We start from the raw sequence: 20,519 nt of genomic DNA, 5'->3' as shown, positions 1-20,519 counted from the left end.
TTAATCTATTAATATTTATGAATATTCCCCAATTCATGACAAGCTAATTTCACATGCATGAATACACACACTCACACCTACATCCCCACATATATAAAGCCCTCTTGACTAGGTAATAGACACAGCAAGCATCAACATCAATCCTTCAAGTCATCACAGCACTAGCCTGACTTGCTATCGGCTAAAGCTATATGCCTGTGTTTCATAAAAATCTAACTGGATTAAAGTAGAAAGCTTGCCATTATATTGGGATTCCTGTCATGTGCAGTGACCCTGCTGCCTGATACTACTTGTCTGCGAATGCACCACTTTTTCATCCACTACAAATTTACTTTGTCTGATCATTTGTTTTCCAATTACGTCTCTGTCCCTGCTAGCAGAAAATTGTCAGCTTTGGTTATGTGAACCTGCTCTTGGGTCTGTAACCAGGGGCAATATTTGATGCTTGGAACATTTTTATACCCATTAAAAGATGAAGGCAGGGTGAATTATTATCCCACACAGCTGATTGGGTTTTGTGGGGGTTGATTTAGGTTGCTGCACGTGATGGTATATGAGAAACACACCAAGACATTCTTATCTTCCCTTAATGAAAGTCTTGAACCTTATACAGAGTAGAAAGAGAGTGGATAAAGAAACTGGAGATAAATAAATGGCCGTTCACAAAGCAGGGTTTTACTTATGTACTCTTGGTATTTAACCAGTATTCCTCACATATTAAGTTACAGTAATATTTGACCACAATTTAAAAGTAAATAAAAACTTCACAGTAACACTTTCTCAGTAATTGCCAGAAACTGCCTACGCCTTGAGTGCTGCACTGCAATTTAGATGAAAGATGCTGAACTTAAAGTCAAGGAGAAGATTGCAACCATTCTGTATACTGGGAAAACACAACAAATGAGCCAACAATGGCAGCAAAGCTGAATGGAACTTTGAGAAGCAGAGCAGAGGACACGGTAGCAGAGAAAGAAAACAACAGAATCAGTGTTTGGCTATAACTGTCACATTAGCTGTGATAAATGAAGCTGCTGACAGAACCTCCAGAAGACGATGCAGGAAATTCCAGTGACCAAGGGCTGAATAATCAGACACAATGGATTCTGGGAAGGAGAGGCAATTTGCTGCTCATGGTTCCCAGCGGAGGGGCATCAATTCACATATTGACCTTTAAAAATGCTATTAATGGATAATATCTTCAGTTCAAAGCTGCATGAGAAGTTCTCTAGTAGGGTATTGTGGGTGGTGAAATTACACCACAGTGCATTGCTCCTCTGACAGGCAGCAGTATTTATCAGGGGTCAGGTTTCACATCGGACAGTCAGTCCATTTAAAATGGAAAGGACAGTTAAAACAATAACATGCTTTGAATAATGAATCAGTCAACTGTGGTGAAAGGTCTTGAGCTGCAAGAGAAGGTTTGTCATTGTACATACACTACAGTGCTGCAGTGTTTTCTAAAGGACAGATGGCAGTTGCAGTATTTATTGCTGAAAGCAATTCATGCATCAAGACACACATGGCCACACACATGTAAACAAGCAAACAAATAAATTCAGGTACTACACTCATAACTGTTTACTGCAATTTGTGGCTTTGGAAAACGAGACATTGGAGACTTGCAATGGCATTTTGATAATAAACTTTTTTTTGTGTGGACTTGATGCACAATTCTGTGTTTTTATGGTGCTTATTCCTCCAAGGTCCCAAAAGGCTGCTAGCACTTCAAAAACATTTCACAGGTTTAAAGAAGAACCTAAAGGGTCAAGTATTATGACCGTATAAAACACAGTATGCAGTTGCTGTGAGAAGATCGGAATATGGGATTTGATGAGGTTGCTTTTGCTAACAATCTTTGTTGACAATTTTTGACAATTTATTAAACAGTGTAAAGGTCAGGATAGACTAAGGACAGAGAAATGACTTGTGACATCTTACTGAGCCAGTTAGATGTAGTAGTATAATACTGTATATAGTGTTTAGAGCTTTGAAATGTGTTATTCAGTTGTAATTATGGAAACAGGTCGAAAGCATGCAGCTGTAGCGAGCAGCTGGCTAGCTTAGCTTAGCATAAAGAACAAACATCAAGTTGTGGTTGTGCTAAGTTGAGTTAAGCTAAGCTAACCACCTGCTGGATGATCAGCAAGAAACTGAATATGTGTACTTTCCAAAATGCTGAACCATTCTTTTAGGAATTTTTAATTATATGGCACTGCAGTACTCTAGTAAGGTAAGGGATATTTATCTGTATATTGCCTTTCAAAAACAAGGTAATTCAGTATGCTTTATATAAGCCATAAAAAAGCAAACGTATAAATGAAACACAAGGCGGTATAAAAACACATATAAACAGGATTTAAAAAGGATGCAATAAAACTGAATCTGAAATTGAATAAAACAGAATAAACAGAAGAGTAAATATTAACTTATTAATTTTAAAAAAGAGCACTAGTTAGGTTTGTTCCAGATACAGTACATGGTGTATATGAACTGGATGCTGCTTCTCTGTGCTAAATTTCGACTCCAGGTAGTAAGCAGACCTATGCAGGATGACCTGCACTGGCTGGCCAGTTCATAACACAGCAGCAGTGGATCAGCAGATTGTTCATCAGCAGGGATGAACATAAAGTTTACTAAAAAATTGGGGCTAAAATATGACACAGAATATGTCATCTCTTTCATCTCATCTGCAACCTTAAAACCCAAAAGACAACTTTGGGAATACATTTTGGGGAGAAAAACTTTCATGAAAAAATAAAATTTCCACTCTGCAGACCTTGGATCAAATTCGACAGCATCTTTTTAGTCTTCTCTCAGTTACATCTTACTGTCATCTTTCCTGTTGCCTCCATTTCAGAGAAAAATCCTTCCTATTCTTTGAAATGGGAAACTACTGCTAAAAGCTTTTCAAGTACACTTAAGATTTGTTTGAACTTGAACAAGAGATTCTGCTGCTGCTAGGCGACGTTTGTCACATACAGCTTTATCTTATGACAATATATATTCATATAGTTTCACTGCAGACACCTTAGAGGGACACATCTTCACATTTAACAACAGAAAGCGATGACACTGATGTCTGCTGCTTGTGTGCTGTTGGACAATGCTGTCTCCAACATTTGCAGTATAATTTAAAATATGCAAAAATATAATAAGTGAAATGTTTGGCAGATGAGTGGCATCAAGTTGTTTAGCATATAATGTGTGATATTTACCCAATTTCCAAGTTTATATCTTTCCAGATGACATGGGTAAATGGTCTATTATATATTTACCATTACTGCTGGTGTTTATGCAGATACAGCTTACCTTGCACAATGAGGTAGACCTGTGAGGTCTTGGGCTGCTGTTTAGTCTGTATGGAGCAGGTGTACGACCCCTCATCATATACGTCCACCTACACACAATAAGACAGAATATTGCTATTAGTTTGAATGTAAATTTATATTCTTATTATATTACTACTAGCAGAGCGTTATGTTTTCCTTTACATACTTTGTTAGCTTTTTACTGATATGGTTTATCATGATATTGTGCTTCCTATTCATTGACATTTTAATTTTATTATAATGGTCAGAGAAATTCCCAAAATCAATATTTATGATTCTTAAACTAGCAAAATGCAACTGCAATACCAACACCGACAACTATAGCGTGCAATATGATGTCATTCTGAATGAATGTCCTCTGGGAACGAGAATTAATGTAAAAGAAAAAATGTAATAATAATAAAAACATCAACAACTACAACAATAATATTGTTATTATTATCGCCAATCATGCCTCCCTACATTTCTTACTCTCTTCAGTCTTATTCATGTTTACACTAACTGGCTGTCTGCTATAAATTACATACTGCTAATCTGCATCCATAAATACATTTGGAAAGAAATACAATGCCACTGGGATTACAACGTAATGAGGAAATAGCAAGTCACAAAACATTTGTAGTGACTATATCAACAAAATATTCACTGATGACATATTTAATTTGTTTTTCCCACCATGTCTGGATTTGTCATTATTACATTTTTTAATGGTTATGCTTAGGGAAAGGTCATGGTCTTGGTTAAGTGAGTTCTTAGGTAGGTTCACAAAGACAAATGCTATTCACTTATTTGCTGAGAATTAAATGCTAAGATTGATACCAATCTCAGATCTGCCTATTAAATATGAATGATTTTTAGCTTTTAGAGGTTTGGCTGTTTACCCCTGTCTCTAGCCTTCACGCTAAAGCTAAAGTAACTATCCTGGCTCCAGTGTCATATTTGGTGGGCACACAATCATATATCTCAAAAGGTCAAACTAGTTGTGCAAGTATTAAGTTGTGCTAGCAGAGATTTTCATGTTAAACCCTCCTGCTCTTAAAAAAATAAATTTAAGTCAAGGTGAGCAGTTTGTTAAGGTCATGTTTCATGAGTTTTAACAGGGTCACTCAAACAAAAAAAGAAACTAAAATTCACTTCTTTTCCATTGCTAAATACAAGTGTCGTCCAAACCCAGCTCATGATGAATCAGATTTGTACTGCTGGGATTACAGTCCACTCCAGTTTGCACCATCTACAGTCACGTTACCTTTTGTATACGCAGGCTGTATTCCAGCTGTCCTTTAGTGACCAGATCTACTCTGGGGTCCAGGGACCACTTGTCCTGACCAGCAAAGATGATGTTGGATCGATTGAGCCAGGCCACTCGAGAAACTTTGTCATCAACGTAGCACCTGCAGGCAAGACAACAGCAAGTGAGGCAAGAAGAAGGAAGTCTTGGCTTTTCATTAGCGGGATGCAGTGCAAACAGGTGTGAAAACAAAGATCGTCCTTCATTTCCTGAGATGTAACTTAAAGGAAATTTACTGATTTATAAACAGGAAATAAAAAAACAACACCAGAGTAAACAAGTTGTATGAAAGTCAGAAGTGTTTTCACTAAGGGCTTATTCACACAAACGTCTTGAAATAACAGCCCAAGCTGTGTATACAGTATTGCAATACAATTCAGCAGTGCTACTGTATGTTTGATACTGCTGACCAGCATGGTTCCAAAGTTAGTTAACTAAATCGGATAAGTCAGCATTCCACGTATCGTGAAGTCTCGAAAGAAAAGTCAAAGTTCAGGAGCATCTCTTTTTCTTATTCATCCCTCACGCTTTCTCTTCCTCCCACTCACTGTCTATCACTGTCTCCCTTCAGCCCCCCTCTACTTCTTTGCATCTACCTCCCTTCCTCTCTGATAAATACAGTGCATCTTCTTTAACTGTTAGCTTATCCCTATGGAAGAGAGAGTACACTGGCATCCTCGTTTACTCCTTGCTGCATACCGTCAGCGCATTACACCACGTAAGCTTATGCTAAGACATCTAAAACGGAAGGAAAGGGAGCTGAGTGTCTGCCTAATGAATAAATGTAAATGTGAGAAGAAGTCAGAATCAATGAAAATGGACATCAGCCGTAATGCAAGCTGGCAGTGGATGTGCCTCAAATGCAAATTTCAAGAACTCCCTGAGCCTTGTGCATGCTGCTTTACAGCGTGTTAGGCTACAAGACAGCAGATTAGTGAGGCAGCGGAATGAGGCTGTCTTTGGCAGGTGATCCCGGGTGACGCACAAAAGTGGTGGTGCAGCCACCCCAGCCTGTTACCCAGTGGGAGCTTGATGTCAGATTTGTTGAGGGCTTGTACTCGCAGCTTGAATCCTTCCTGATGTTTCTTCCCTTTGTGTGGCACCCAGATAACTCACTGTATTTACTGACTGTTTGACACCTACCGTCTACTTCCCTCACTGTAAAGTGTTCATCCAGTTTGGTTTCAAATATCTTCAGGGCTTTAATTAATAGAGACAATTCAAAAGCATCCTGAGCCAATTCAGACACATTTATCTATAATAATGAAGAGCTACAGTAGATGAACAGCTATTCCCCAAAACTATCCAGAATACAGAGGAAATGTCTGAAGCATTAAAATAGAGCCTGACTCTCATAATTCAAATCAATGCAGATTATTTTATGACTCAAATTTAGTATGGGTATTTTGAGCTTTAACCTTGGCAAATCATCCATGAATGATGGGCCCCTGCAGTGCGTAATTCATGCAAGTTACGTGTTCAAACCTTCAGAACACTGCTTTTATTTTCTAGAGAAGAGCTCAGCGCTTTCAAAGACATAAAAATAGCCTCTACAATATACCAGAAATACCTATAATTGTGCACAAAATGTCCTACCAATATTTCAATTAACAGAAAAAAGGTCATTTCCATTGGTGCCTAATGCCTCTTTGTTCAACAGCTGCTCACTATATATTTTGATTCAGCACACAACATCAAGCATTAGTTTAGGAAAGTGGTTATGGTTCCTTCAGCCTAAAAAATGCTAAGATGCACATTTGCTTTGAACAATTTAAAAAACAAAATTCTATTTTCTACATATTTAATGGTTCTAATGTATAATTTACCATTGAACAACCGCTCCTTTTCTAATGCACCACATTAGTGAAACATATAAACACACAGTGACAGGTTAAACAGCTTTTAGGTGTTTGCAGTGAAGCAATAAACTGTCTGAATGGTTGCATCTTGTTTGTTTTCACCAAGCTTGCTTCCTCTCATCCCTTATTACCACTCGTCTCCCACCATGAAGTCACCAAGAGGAGGTGAAAAAAGAACAGAAAGAAAGTGGAAGACGTGAACAGAATCATGACACCAATTTCCTAGAGCTGTCTTTTTCAAAAACCCAGATTAGACAAAACTTTATGCTGTTACTGAACCTGAATTTTGATCTTATAAGCATCGTATTAGAGGAGTCTCTCTATAGAGTTGAGGATTTATGGTCACTTCTGTGACTTGCAACACATACAGTACTGTATGCTACTAGCAATAAACCCTTAGAAATGTCCTTAAACGTAATACTTATAAGTTAAACGTATGAAGGTTTGCAACAATTTGCTTGTGACATCTTTGTAGAAATCAGCTCCAGTCACTGTGCCAGTTAACATTACTGTCCAAAAGCTGGTTCTCTGAGTTTTAATTCAGAAAAAGATGTTCTATTCTACCATAAAAGATGAACAAACATCCTGTTTAAGCTAAAAGTACAAAAGTCGGTGAGCTGAAATTGTTACCACACTGTCACCTGCCATTTTTATTATGATTCACTATTTACAGGGTGAACAGAGAATGATGAGGCAGACTGTTGCTTCCTGCTGCTTTGAGTGCCAATGAAAAGTTTAGGTTTTCTTTAGGAGTTACCCTGAGTGATACTTTGTGATCGCTGTTCAGAGTCTGTAGAACTGTTATTCAGCCAGGTGTAAGCACGGATTCATCATGCAATTAATATGTAAAGTTAAAGACCTTAAATGTCTCAAGTGAGATTGAGATAAGATAAAACCTGTCATTGCACTAGAATTCAGCACAAATAAACAGAAAGAAAAGAAACCTTCTATAAAATACAGTGGCCAGTGTGAACTTTAATGCAATACACTGCCTCTACTATCCTCTATACTGCGTAACAATCATTACTGAACTATAAAGTGTAGTTGCACAGAAATCAGAGCATTATGTAACACTGCACATACACACAGTATGGCAGTGCATTATGAAGCATTAAGTGGGAGATGTGCCTTTTATGCTGTTGTCTCCTGGTAAGGCTGTCATGGTTAACAGGAGTTTGCTAAAGAGCTAGAACAAAGAGAAATCAGGGTTCCAGTGAGTCCAAAACTGTGAAAGCATTAACAACATGATATATACAGTGCCACTATACTGTAACAAAATTGTTTTTATGGTTTTAATAAATATAGCATATACTGGCAATGTCCCAGGTGCAGTAAAATAACATAAAAATCAACTCCTGAAGTGTAACAGATGCCAGAGCTATACTTTGAAGGTATTATCAAAGCAGCTTACTGTCGCTTCCTTTACACAGAGATTGCAGCAAATTGCCAGTATTTTAACCCTTCCTCAATGTGGCTTTTTGATTATGCCCCTTTTACACTGAAGTTAAAAACTGCTGCTCCTGTGCTCCTTTCACACGGCTCAATCCCAGTACATGCTTATCATGATGTTCAACAGCCTGCGTACTTTGTGATCAATTTGAAAATGAAACACGTGGAAATCAGGAATTACAGTAGCCTGTACTGTGTTTCGTCTGCATTCACACTAATTCTTTTCACAGAGTTGTGCAGAGGTGTGGCTCTGTTTATTTGTGCTTTAGAACATAACCACATTGAAACACAAACAAAATAACATTTTAATCCTCTGATTCACTTGATGCTGCTCTCCCTCCTCATTCACTCTCTAGCTCACTGTCCTTCTTGGACCTCCAACCCCCCATGGGCAAACTCATCTCGGCAAAAATACTAGCTCTCCCTGTGACATTTTGGAGGGTCAACACTGATGCCCCATATCGGTACTGCAGCTTTTATACAAAGGTGAGGTGGAAAACTGGTGAAAACTCCCACATCAAACGGGCAGTGCAAAAGGGGCTTATGATTCCCACAGTGTTGGGACAGCTGTCTAGACCCTACAGCATACATCACTTTCCAGGTCATGAAGGAAGTAGGAAATGTAGTCAAATAAAAAAAGGCCACACTTGTAGTGTAGCAGGATGCGCCCACTTGGACCTTCTGTCTAAGTGAGACAAGCAGTTTTAACTGTGAACAGAATCATAGTGTGAGTGTGGCTCCTCCAAAGTAGTAAGTGAGCTCTTAGATAAATACAGGTGACTGGCACTATTAGTCATCCCAATGTTCCTAATTGTATTGCTTCCTTTCAGTTAGAGGTCACTGTATGTTTCTCCAAATGGGTTAAAAAATAGATCAATTAACACACACCACATGGTACTGTACATGTCACCACACTCTGACTTCAGTCACAGCCATATTCTGTCGCTCCCAACGTTTTCATCTTTTCTTGCCTTCTATCTTTCACCCTCATCTCTGTGCCTCTGCCTTGCCACTGCCTCACTGTTCCTCTCACTATTCTCATTTTCTCATCCCATCTGCTTCTCATCCAAGTTGTCCTCACTCCTCTCTGTAGGTTTCTCCTCCTCTTGCATCTCTCCATCAAAACTCTGGAGCAACGAACAGCAGAGACTAGAACAGAAATCAAAGTAACCCTTTATTGATCTGTGCTACAGGATGGGCTTCTTGGCTACCTCTTCCCTCGAAGTGTTCAAGCCTCCAGAGGGTCCTGACAACCCTTGGTGCAGATTGTAGAGCATGCTCAGTAGTATGTGTTTCCTGTTCTCACTAATGAGCCACTGCTCAGGAAGTGGAGAACTTCTTATCAATTGTCAGAGCAGTTGTCTGCCTGTAGCTCTCACTCCCCTCTAGCAGAGTAGCTGTCAAGGTGTGTCTTCACAGGGCCTGATTTCTCAGGCTGTGCCAGGTCCCTGCTGGACCAGAATGAGAAATAAGAGCTTGGCTGTCTCCTGCTGGCCTAATCAGAGGCACATTCAACAAGTTGCTTGCAGGGAACTTGATCTGATTTGAATAGCAAGTTATAGTTGGATGATTTGTAATGAAAATCCATCCCATTAACTGGCTGCAGCACTCACAATGATGCGGTATCTATGTTGTATCTCAGTGCCATTTGGCCAACATAACTTCATCTATTTGAATATTTGTCAGCCGTTGTAATCACAACATCTCTGTGTTTGCAGCCCTCTGCAGAATCCTCTCCAAGCCCATAATCCTCTGCAGAATACATTGTATCTGCCAACATACTGTAAAAAAACTTGTAAATACTAGCAAATATTTGGTGATCCTTGTAAACATAAAGTTTTGCTAAAAGCATAATTTTTTTATTGCTATTTATAAAGTGGTACTGTTGTTTATTAGTCCCTTCAGAGACCAGGGCTGGGCACAGGCCTTACTTGTGATGGATGCCTAGATTGCTGTCCTGCAATGCTTTACCCGGGGCTTTGTTGATGGATGCTCTGCTGTGTTATATTATACTCGTTTTCTTCCCTGCTGTGCTGTGCGAATATGGACTGGCCAATAGACTATGGCTGACAGGGGACTGTGTGGGCTGACAGATGCCTGGGCCAGAGCTGCTGAGCTGGGCTTGTGTTGACAGGCGGGCTGGGCAGGATGGATCCCTGCTCCAGGGCTAGCCGTGGGGGAGGACCAGAGAGCAGGGAGTGAAACTGTAATGAGAGAAATGATGTGCAAGGACTGACAGAATAGCTATAGCACCCGCTACAGGATCTCCATCAATACCCAGTTCTCCTCATCTCACCTTGTCTTCTTTGTTGTCTCTCTGACACCACTCACTCTTTAGTCTCTTTGACACCGCTCACTCTTTAAAAACACTTTTTTTTTTAAACATTTCCTCTTTGTAGTGGTTGTGTCTTATTCGGCCCTCCTTGCTCTTCAACCTTCTGCCTCCATCTCATCCACCTCCTCTCTCCTTTTTTCTTTTTCATCCTCATATTGAGCGGGCAATCTGTCACCGAGGTATATCGTGTGCATGCATGTGTTAGTGAGGATTTCTGTGCATGTTGCAGAAAATATCCTGCCAGCCATATGGAGAACATCTGAAATCTCCTCTCTGAGTGAGTCAACTTGTGTCATCATCAATCGATAACGATTAAAGATGAGACTGGCACATCGGCTGTTTGATCAAAATCTGACTCTCTCCAGCTTGGTGGGCAAGAGCCGCCAAGGCTGCACACTAAAGTCTATCTTTGTTGTCAATAACAATGTAGCGGGGGGCACAACAGAGGGAGGAAGGTGGAGAGATTGACATTCTGACCAACAAACAGCCAGCCACAAAGAGAAAAGAGATGCCACAAGAAAGTGGCATGAATAAATGGTGAGAGAGGGGAGAAGTAAGCTAAGGCAAAGAAGCAAAGTTGAAGCTGCATATCAAATCAAAGTTAGGTCAGTCCTTTATAGCCCTCAGAGCAGCTTCTTGCCCCAGATATTCTCTGCGTAGCAGGTTAAATGTATTTCTGATAAGGTCTAAGTTTATCCCCTAGGACTAGACTTTGTAGAACAAAGCATTTATTGAAATACCAAACCTTGCTTTAGAATTCACTTTCCACTTGTTTCTAAATATATTTGATAAAAACAAAGACCAAATTCTTGCCTCTGCCACTAGAAAACCCAATCAACACTTGAACATGAAGTAGGTAATTGGACACAAACAATAAACTTTGCAAGTTTAATGGGGCATTTGAAGTGATGAACAAAGAGGGTTTTACATAGAACAAGAGTTTTCAACAAATTTTGACCCAGATTTTATATATTTGAATGAATTTGATTATTCTCAAACAATAAGTAATACATGGAAATAAATAAAAAAAGATTCCCACACTGAAATTACATTACTGAATGCATGATCAGGGCCCACCTGAAATACCTTTGCAGACCACCTCGGGGCTGTGTACCATCCATCCATCCATTATCTTTACCCTTTATAATGAAGAGGGTTGAAGGCAGGCTGGAACCACTCCCAAATGACACTGAGTGAGAAGTGGGGTACACCCTGAACAGGTCACCAGTCTATCACAGGGGTGACACTCAGAGACAGACAACCACACACACTCACACTCACTCCTACAGGCAATTTAGAGTAGCAAATCAACCTAAGCTGCATGTCTCTAGATTGTAAGAGGAAGCCACAACCTAAGCTGCATGTCTCTAGACTGTAAGAGGAAGCCAAGTACCTGGAGAGAACCCACACAGGCACAGGGAGAACATGTGAACCCTGAACAGAAAGGCACCGGTTCGAGCCCGGGCTCAAACCTGGAACCTTCTTGACCCTGACACAGAAGGTGTTACACCTGTCTCCTTTCATTAAACAAAGCTATTATGAACAGCTCCTGTGGTCTCTGTAGAGGCCCAGTTTGAAACTGATCTCTTAAAATGGTGCAGCACCTCTGTGCCTCTCTGTCAACCTACAACATGCCCAACATCTATAGAGGAAGAACAGAGGGAACAATTAAACTGTTTTAACTGGTTAACTTTTTCAAGACCTGGCCTAAATGACTATAGTCACTTTATTTACTACTCTCATTCCTTCCCTGGAGCCAATCTTTAGAGGGATAGCCTGGGTTATGTAATTGCATCAGAATAGATTTGGAGTAACCTTTGTTGCTCAGTTGATTTTTCCTCTTTGCTTCAAAGCTCTCAGACAGCCACAAATCCTCTCCCGTCAGGAAGCTCCTCTATTTTGGCTGGCATGCATCAGCGCTTAGAGCAAGCCATTAATCAGGGCAGGAATGATTGTTTTGAGTCTTGGCCAGCAGACCTAGCATGAGGAAATTATTAATCAAAAATGGTTCCAAACAACTCAGGAATTTGCAGGTCTGCTTGATTCAAATTTGCCTGGCACAGGTATGATTTCACCTCTAAGGCTTTGCATGTGCCAGGGCAGTTAGATTTCCGTGTGCCATGTTTTTCAGCATTTTTGAAGAAGTTCCATACTCAGATGTTATGCATAGGTGTGCTGTGATGTTACAACATTTCAATTCTTGCCACTGCTGGAGCCAGTAGAAGAGGGCGAAGGCAGCTGTGCCCAATTTGAAGCCAACAACTGCTGATCAGAGTTCATGCTGCACATGTCAGCAGTACAGGAGTCTGACAATTCTAGCTTCCTTCTGACCCATTCCTCCTCATTTTAAAGTCAGAGCTACAACCCCTCGTTCCCCTGCTATGTGTTGTGTTTTCAGGCAGGGTTGGAGTGTGATGGAGAAGTGGCAGGATGCAACGAGTCCATGACAGATGGCACCTTATTGAGACAGAGGCAGGAGAATCTATGGCAAGGGCAGGATGCTGCTATTAAATCTCAGGAGGGGTACTGTGCTTCCTCTGTCATATATTCCCTTTTATATCACTCTTGCTTTCCTTCTTTTTCTTTCTACTGCTTTGCACCTTCTTTTGTCCTCTCTGTCTTTGCCCCTTTCCCTGTCTTCCTCATTCATTCTTGCCCCATCATTTGTCTCCATTGCTTCTCCTTTTTATTATTTACATCTCCCATTCTTTGCTCATTCTCCATTTCCTCTGCTTCTTATTACTCCCCCATACAGTTATGGTCTGAGGCTGTGGCAGAATCATCAGTCAGTGCACTTAGGATGGACAAAATAACAGTAACACTAAAACAAAATACTACTGTACCTTTGTAAAGTTCATAATATTATGTATTTATTGAAAAGGTGACATTTTAACAGCTTGTATTACATTAATACTGCTTGTATCAACTGACCATGGTTGCTAACAAATGATTGTGATTGCTAATGCTGCCATTTTGGCCAAGTCTCTCTTGTAAAACAGGTCTGAAATCTCAGTGGGACTTCCTGGTTAAATAAAGGTTAAATAAAAATAAATTTAAAAAGTTGCATCAGATGATTCTCTTATCCATGTTTAGGTCTATGTACAGGAAATGTGGTGATTTATGTGGTCTAAGTGAAGGGGAGGGCAATATTAATGCTAATGTAAACCACACACCTCTTAGAGCTGCAAATTATACACATTACTCCACAATTACTGGTGTGCAGAGTGTCAACCTTTGTCACCTATTGCTGTCTTCTCACTGCATTCCCACCTCAACACGCAGGCTGCTCATATTATTATACAATGTCACATAAGTCCATGTCTTTGAGTGTGACACTGTGGAACTACTGCCTCTTATGTGATCCATCACTGTGTTCTGCTTTGGTGCATTATGGGCAGAGAGAGCTGAATCAGATCATGATGTAGTGCCACTGATGGCAAGAGGGATAAAAATCCTGTTATAAGTCCTAAAATACTCCAGACTTGGCTGCCTCTATTTAGGCAGCGAAATAAAAAAGCTGCATCATAAACTCAGTCTGAAATGAAATAGGCTTATTTGAATTTGTTGGCCTGGAACACTATTTATGTTTCCTGGGAAGGCTCCTGATTTTCTACAAAGGAAAACTACCAAGACCTGCTCCACATCCCAGCAACACAGATTCCACATCTAGTAGAGGTTTAGCTAAGCTCAAAAAAATCACAGAAGTATTAGGCCAAGTAGACAAAAACAACACACTAGAGCACATCACTGAGGCAGCCTTAGGAGCAGCCATGATCAAACCATCAGGACAGAGAGATCTTTTATGGTTTGTTGCTAGTGATGGGCTCACTAACTCTCATGCCAATACAGCAGGAGAAGCTGAAGGGGTGAAATCTATTCTTCATATCTACACAAAATCTTACAAGTGATTGGCTGCCTATATCATTTGAATGTAGACATTTTTATTCTAACTTGTGCAAAATAGAGGACTTGAAAGAATTGCACTTAGCATGGCTCACACATGCCAGAGATTCACGACCGTTAGCCTGTTGAATAATTTCACTCTGACTTGCCTTAGCACAATAACCTGATAACATAATTATAAGACCCGACTTCTTACAACTTGAAATTGGCTTGATTTTAATTACTTATTTACTTAAAAATGTAACTTTTGGTAAAATTATCTAGTGAGGTGGCACAGGGATCAGTGGAAATGGGATAAGAAAAAGCTATTCTTTTGTTTCTCTCCTTTGTTTCTCACAACATCAAGTGATAGTGTAAGTATTGCAACAAGCAGTATGTTCCATTTAGTTCTCATTTTGTCCTTTCCATGGGGTATAATCAAAGTTAGCCTTTAACAGAACCATTTCAGATTGTGCTACATGAACCCAGCATGAATCCCACTTCTATTACAAAGGTTGTTCATTGCACTTAGCAAAAAGGATAACTTATCACTTCAAGTGATCCCCTGAGCCTTTAAAAGACTAACTAATCTTAACAACTACCGCATGCCATGCAAGGCCTACACATAAAAGGTTTTGACTCTGTCACCTCCATAATGATTTCTTTAATGACTCATTTTGTGCCTGAGTTGACATTTGTCTAAAGATCAAAAACAAGGAGTCTGATGAACTTTAACATGTAGATGGTGATATCAGCATCCACAGTGCCCTAATGCAATCCTTCATGATAGGGGGACTGTTAAAGTACATTTCAGGCTTTAAACTTGCCTAGCTTACAATACATGATGATAGTGTATATTTATTGATTGACAGATTGATTCATTAAATTATTCGTGTGTCAATGCACAGCCTGAGATATGATATTGATATTCTACCGATACTGACATTGATTAATGCAAAATAATATCTTTAAAAATGTAATTAAGACTCAGCAGGGGAGTCATAAATTAATGCAAATAAATTTTAATCTTATCTTTGACCTAAAACACTGTTTAATTACACAGAAAGCCAAAGAGATAAAACAACAGAATAAAACAACGGAGGCATTTAGGATCTTGTCACTACTGTAAACGCATTAAAGCAACAGCCCTTGGATTCCACAGAAGGCAAGCTTGTGTAATAAATGATTTAAATAATGATGAAAAAATTACCCATACACAGGCAAAATACTGTACTAACGGGAATGCATGTATAATTTAATATCACTGCTCTAACATGCATATATTAACCTAATGGTCTTGCTTGATGTGCCATTTTATGCAGCAGAAGAAGTACATTGCCTGATTTGTTCTTAATAATTAGCATTTTTATCCATAAAGTAGCTCTGTTCATTTATAGGCAGCTGAAAAGACATATCAATAAATAGATTTTGATCACAATTAATGATTAATGTGCCCAGCTGAAGCCTTCTGTCAAAACTTGTCCTCAACAGTTTCTTAGAGAAGGACAGGAAGGATAAAAAGAGACAGAGGGGAAAGGAGAAAAACAAAAGAACAGACAGCAAAAACGTACAACATGCATAAAAACTGTGGCTGAGCACAAAATGCCGCACACTCTCAAGCCCTGTCATGTGTGACAGCCCATGTGCCACAACTCAGAATGCCTCGCATGCACAATGAGAAATAGGCATGAGTAAAGCAACTATTCCGGGTAATGATCAAGCAACACAATATTAGCATAACAGCCCGGGAAGCTTCTCTGAGATGGTACAAACACAGACAATCTAGCAGATTCCTTTTTAATTGCTTTCTTTTCTGTGCAGGGCAATGAGAAAAAAAGGGGGGTGGGGGCTGTAGTGACAGGGTTGGGAAAGCTGGGGGACAGGGAGGGAGAAGGCAGAGTTTGTCTTGTTCTACAGAGCAACTGTTTCAGCAGATAATGCCAAGAAACCCTGACAGGGAAAGGGGATGAGAGGGAGAAGGTGGAAACAAGGAGGCAAAAGAATGTGCTTTTCTGGGCTTGCAATCATTCCTACTCTTTGCCTTCTTCTGCTCGTATCTTTGAAAGAGAACAAGAGAGAGAGAGCTTGAAGCTAATAATCATATTAAACACCCAACCAACACTAGAAAATAAACAAGCAGATGAATGTAATTTCATCACAGTAGTAGTTTAATAACAAAAGAAACTATATGCCACTGTTGTAAAACTCAGGCTCTGAGCGGGAGGAAATTAGCCTCTGGCACAAACAAGTACAGTATTAGTAGGGTATTTAGAACATGAAAACAAAATGCCACACACAGTTTGTCTTCTCACATAGGACTACTTAATGCAACAGCACAGTGTCACCAATAACCACAATAAATATGGCCTAGAGGCATGGGTTTCCTGTGGTTTCATATGGCTTAGTTACTGACCACTGCATTAGAGCTAACCATTTTACAACAATCGATTTTTTAAATTAATTTTCCATTTATTTGTGTGTCACACTGAACATTTCTTTAGTGCTCAAAGTTAACCCACATGGATCTGAGCACAGGCCGTTGTAAGATAGTTACAGCGACTGTAAATGCATGACGAGGAAGTTCACAAAATCCTCCTGACAGCACCGATGCTGCTTATGTTCTGTGTTCGAGTTTCTAAAAACAAGAATGCGATGATTTTTTTTTTTTTTGATGCCATCTGTCAAGTTTTGGATGCTGGATAATCCCTGAAAGCAGCAGGATTTCACAGAGTAGCTCCCACTCAAAAACTGCAGTATTATTTGATGATCACATAACATAAACAGGGAGTAAAAAATACACAGCCCATAGTGGAAACACCTGGAACCTCTCCAGTCTACTTTCCTCATCAGGGTCAAACACAGGACACAGTTTGTCAGCCTGTTGGATGTAAGGGGTTATCATGGACAGAGAGGAGATAATGAACCTATCTCTCCAGGTCCGTAACATCACCTGCATCCACTGATAGCATTTCCACGTTCCAAAAGTGTGTACCAGGAAGCTGGACCACCATTACTGTTTGCTGCAATCTAAGCCTCAACTGATTTTGATTCCTCTCCAAGTCACTTGCTTGGTGCTCTTGCACACATCAACTAGAAAACCCATTTTGTGGGTCCTCAGCCCAGCCAATTTCTATCTGTCACAAGTAGTGGGGAATTGACTTTGCGACATGTAGCATATCACTTTAAAGTGACAGTAAAACGGGAAATCACTTTGTGCCAGCTACATTCTCTTGTCGCCTCCCATAAGAACTTTGTTCAGTCAGAGGGAAAAGTCCTTAAAGCTAAACGGTTTGTGGGGGGAAGATAGCAAATCCGTGCCAAGTCCCGTCTCCTCGCACCACTCAGGACAGACAGCGCACGGACTGACTGGGTCTCAGAATTGTATACTTTAACTCGACAAACACACACAAAGCGTGAGCCAACACGTGTACAAAGTCACATAAACCTGAATGTGTGTCTGCAGCGTCAAATGTTTAAAAAAGTGCATTCACACACCACTGACTCTAGCAGCCACAAACTGTACCTACTGTACACACACACACACACACACACACACACACTGAGTATAAATTACATACAATAACAATAAATCACCCTCACAGAGAACTGCATCTAATAAGCTGGACTCTCGGGGCAGACTGCCATTTTGATTACCTGTTTATTCATCTAAGACAGCCGGAGGTGAACTTTAGGAAAGTTTCTATCGTTACACAACCCACTGACAGATGATTCAATTTGATCCTGAGAAAAGACACACAGAAGACAGAGGCAGTCGTTTCAGCTGCAGGTACCAGCAGCCTGGCTACGCTCATGCATAACCCAGTGCCGCTGAGGTGATTTCTTAGCTTGTCATAGTAGATTAGAAGGTGAATGAAGCTTGAAATGTGACTGTAGAAAGGTGGAAACCAAACTGTGACCCATGGAGGTATTTTCATAACCATAATTACATTGTTGTCAACAGTGGTACCTTTAAAAATCTAACAGTAAAAACCATTTAATATATGTTTGTTTTCTGTTATCATCTGTTGCTCAGACTGCAAAGTTGTTAAGAAAGGAGAAATAAATAACCATGTTTAATGTAATTTGACAAATTAAAAGGCATATTATTAACATTTATCGAGCTGCGGTTTAGCAGAATCGTTGAACATTTTAATAGACACTATTTATCAACGCACAGCCGTGATGTTTTTACATAAGCGGTGATAAAAGTAGTCCAAGTGTGAAAAGAGCTTTACAGTAATGCTGTTAAAGGACTGAGGAAAGGATAGTTCATTTTGGTTTGTAAGCTGTTTGTGAGTTTGTGGGCATTTTGATTTCTTTTAAATGACTTTGTCAAGTTTATCATGTCGAGGATCAGTCAGTGACAGAAATGTATGTATGCTTGTGTGTGTGAGTAAGTGAAACAGAGAGATAGAAAGGGAGATAAAAGACAGATTGCAGAGGTGTAGTAACAGCAGGAAATTGTGCTTATACAATATATTGCAAGAAAAAGGTAGCTTTCAAATGTTTAAGTGGTTTGTATAGCGTGCGCTTATTAGTATGTATGTGTGCAAGCTATGATAACCTTGGAGCGTGGGATGCTAATCTCCACTCAAGTAAGGCACAGAGTAATTTAAGGTGAACTTTAAACAACTTAAAATGTCTGTGATGTATCTGACCGAGGCCTATCGAGTACTTTCTCTATTACAACCAGACTGTGTGTCTCAGTGTGAGTGCGAGCATGCAAGTCATTAATCACTTGGACAGTGCTCTGCTTCAACTTCAGTTCAAGTGTCAGAGAGGAGCAAGGACTTCACACCAGAAAAAATATACTGTTATTTTTACCACGGACACAAAGAGCTGTCAGTTTATAAATTTGCATGTAGTTTTTCTAAAGGGACTGGAGAGGGGCGAGAGCAGAGCTGGCTAAACACAATCAACTTTTTGAGGACTATTGTTTCAAAGTAAAAACTTCTCTGTGATGAAGTAGCCCTGTCTGAGATGTGAATAGAACTTCACATCATGAAACATTTTTGATTTATAAGGTTTTGCCTCCAGCCAATTTGCTGGTATTTTGTTAAAAGCAGCACAGTTTATCTTTGTGCTTCAGGGTCAGCTCAAGACTTTTTGGGGTCCAAAATGCAATTCACTTAAGTTCACTTGTTACGTTTCTTGAAAAATAATTGTGTAACATTTGAATAAATTTGAAAATATTTGTTTTGGGTGCTGATCAGTTTAATTTAGAAAGATATGCCTTCTTTAGGTACTATATTTCCAGTGTACATTATGGAAATATAATATATGAATGCCAAATTTTTTTCTCTGTTTTCAGTCTCTCCCACACATAAGCTGTGTCCCAATTCTGGAGACGCGTCCTTTGAAGGCTGCATTTGAAGACTGATTGCGTCACAGTGTCACGACAAGGCCATCCTATTTTGAAGGTGCAATGTGCCCCAGAAATGTGTCGTCCTTTTATCGGGCAACATAGGCTCCAACTGGTGGATCCTTCATGGGCTATCCTATCCCAAGATTGTTTGCGTGCAGACAGAGCGCAGAGCAGCTTTCAGGGTTGCTAGGTGACAGGAGCAGTGTCTTATAATTTAAGAGTCTACAACAGCTACATAGACCACACCTTCGTAGACCACATCCTTCAAAGAATGCGGCCCTTATAGTTTTATATGAGCAGGCCACCCAAGTTTATTAATGCCTACCCTCGCTGGACCCTCAGATGTATGAAAAAGAAAACACACAGGTATATTGATATCTGCGACGGCAGATGAGCGTTGGATTCAACAACAACAAGCATGACCCATGTACGGAATGAGGCAAGTGATTTGTTACAGAAGTTAATAGATTTTGAGGGACTGGAGCTGGAACTGAACACAATTGGGAATACTGAATTATCATGAACCAGACGAAGATTTTGACCCTGAAAAAAAACTCTGAAAATAACTGCAAGTATTACACGGATGAGCAGTTTAACAGCAATGTCAAGACTGAAAATAATTTATCACTAATTCACTTTAATAGCAGAAGTTTATATGCAAACTTTCAGAGTATAAAACATTATCTTAGTAGTCTAAAACATTCTTTTAATATAATTGCTATTACTGAAACTTGGATTAACACTGTAAGGGGAATGGATTTTGACCTTGATGGCTATGACTTGGTATGCACAAACAGAGAGAATAAGATGGGAGGTGGTGTGGCCTTGTACATAGATAAAAACTTTTGTTATAAGAAAGTGGAGAAAATGTCAAGGGTGGTGTATAATTTGCTGGAGTGTGTGACTGTAGAAATACTCGTGGAAAAAAAGAAAAATGTTGTAATAAGCTGTATTTATAGAGCACCTGGAGCCAGCATAGAAAAATTTAATGACTGGATGGAAGAAAATTACT

General features: G+C 39.7%; 1 protein-coding gene across 1 annotated transcript in view; it reads right to left on the bottom strand.

Annotated features, from left to right (window-relative positions):
- The window catches only part of lsamp (limbic system associated membrane protein), a 199,151-nt gene that overhangs the window by 61,507 nt on the left and 117,125 nt on the right, over positions 1-20,519 (bottom strand). The window contains exons 2-3 of the mRNA XM_020586364.1: positions 4,576-4,720; positions 3,310-3,397 (exon numbers count right to left, since the gene is read on the bottom strand). Of these exons, the coding sequence (XP_020442020.1) occupies positions 3,310-3,397; positions 4,576-4,720 (233 nt within the window). The remainder of the gene's footprint in view (positions 1-3,309; positions 3,398-4,575; positions 4,721-20,519) is intronic.

This window comes from Monopterus albus, unplaced genomic scaffold (assembly GCF_001952655.1).
Source record: "Monopterus albus unplaced genomic scaffold, M_albus_1.0 scaffold8.1, whole genome shotgun sequence".
Lineage (NCBI taxonomy): Eukaryota > Metazoa > Chordata > Actinopteri > Synbranchiformes > Synbranchidae > Monopterus > Monopterus albus.
This window is presented reverse-complemented; position numbering and strand designations above follow the sequence as displayed.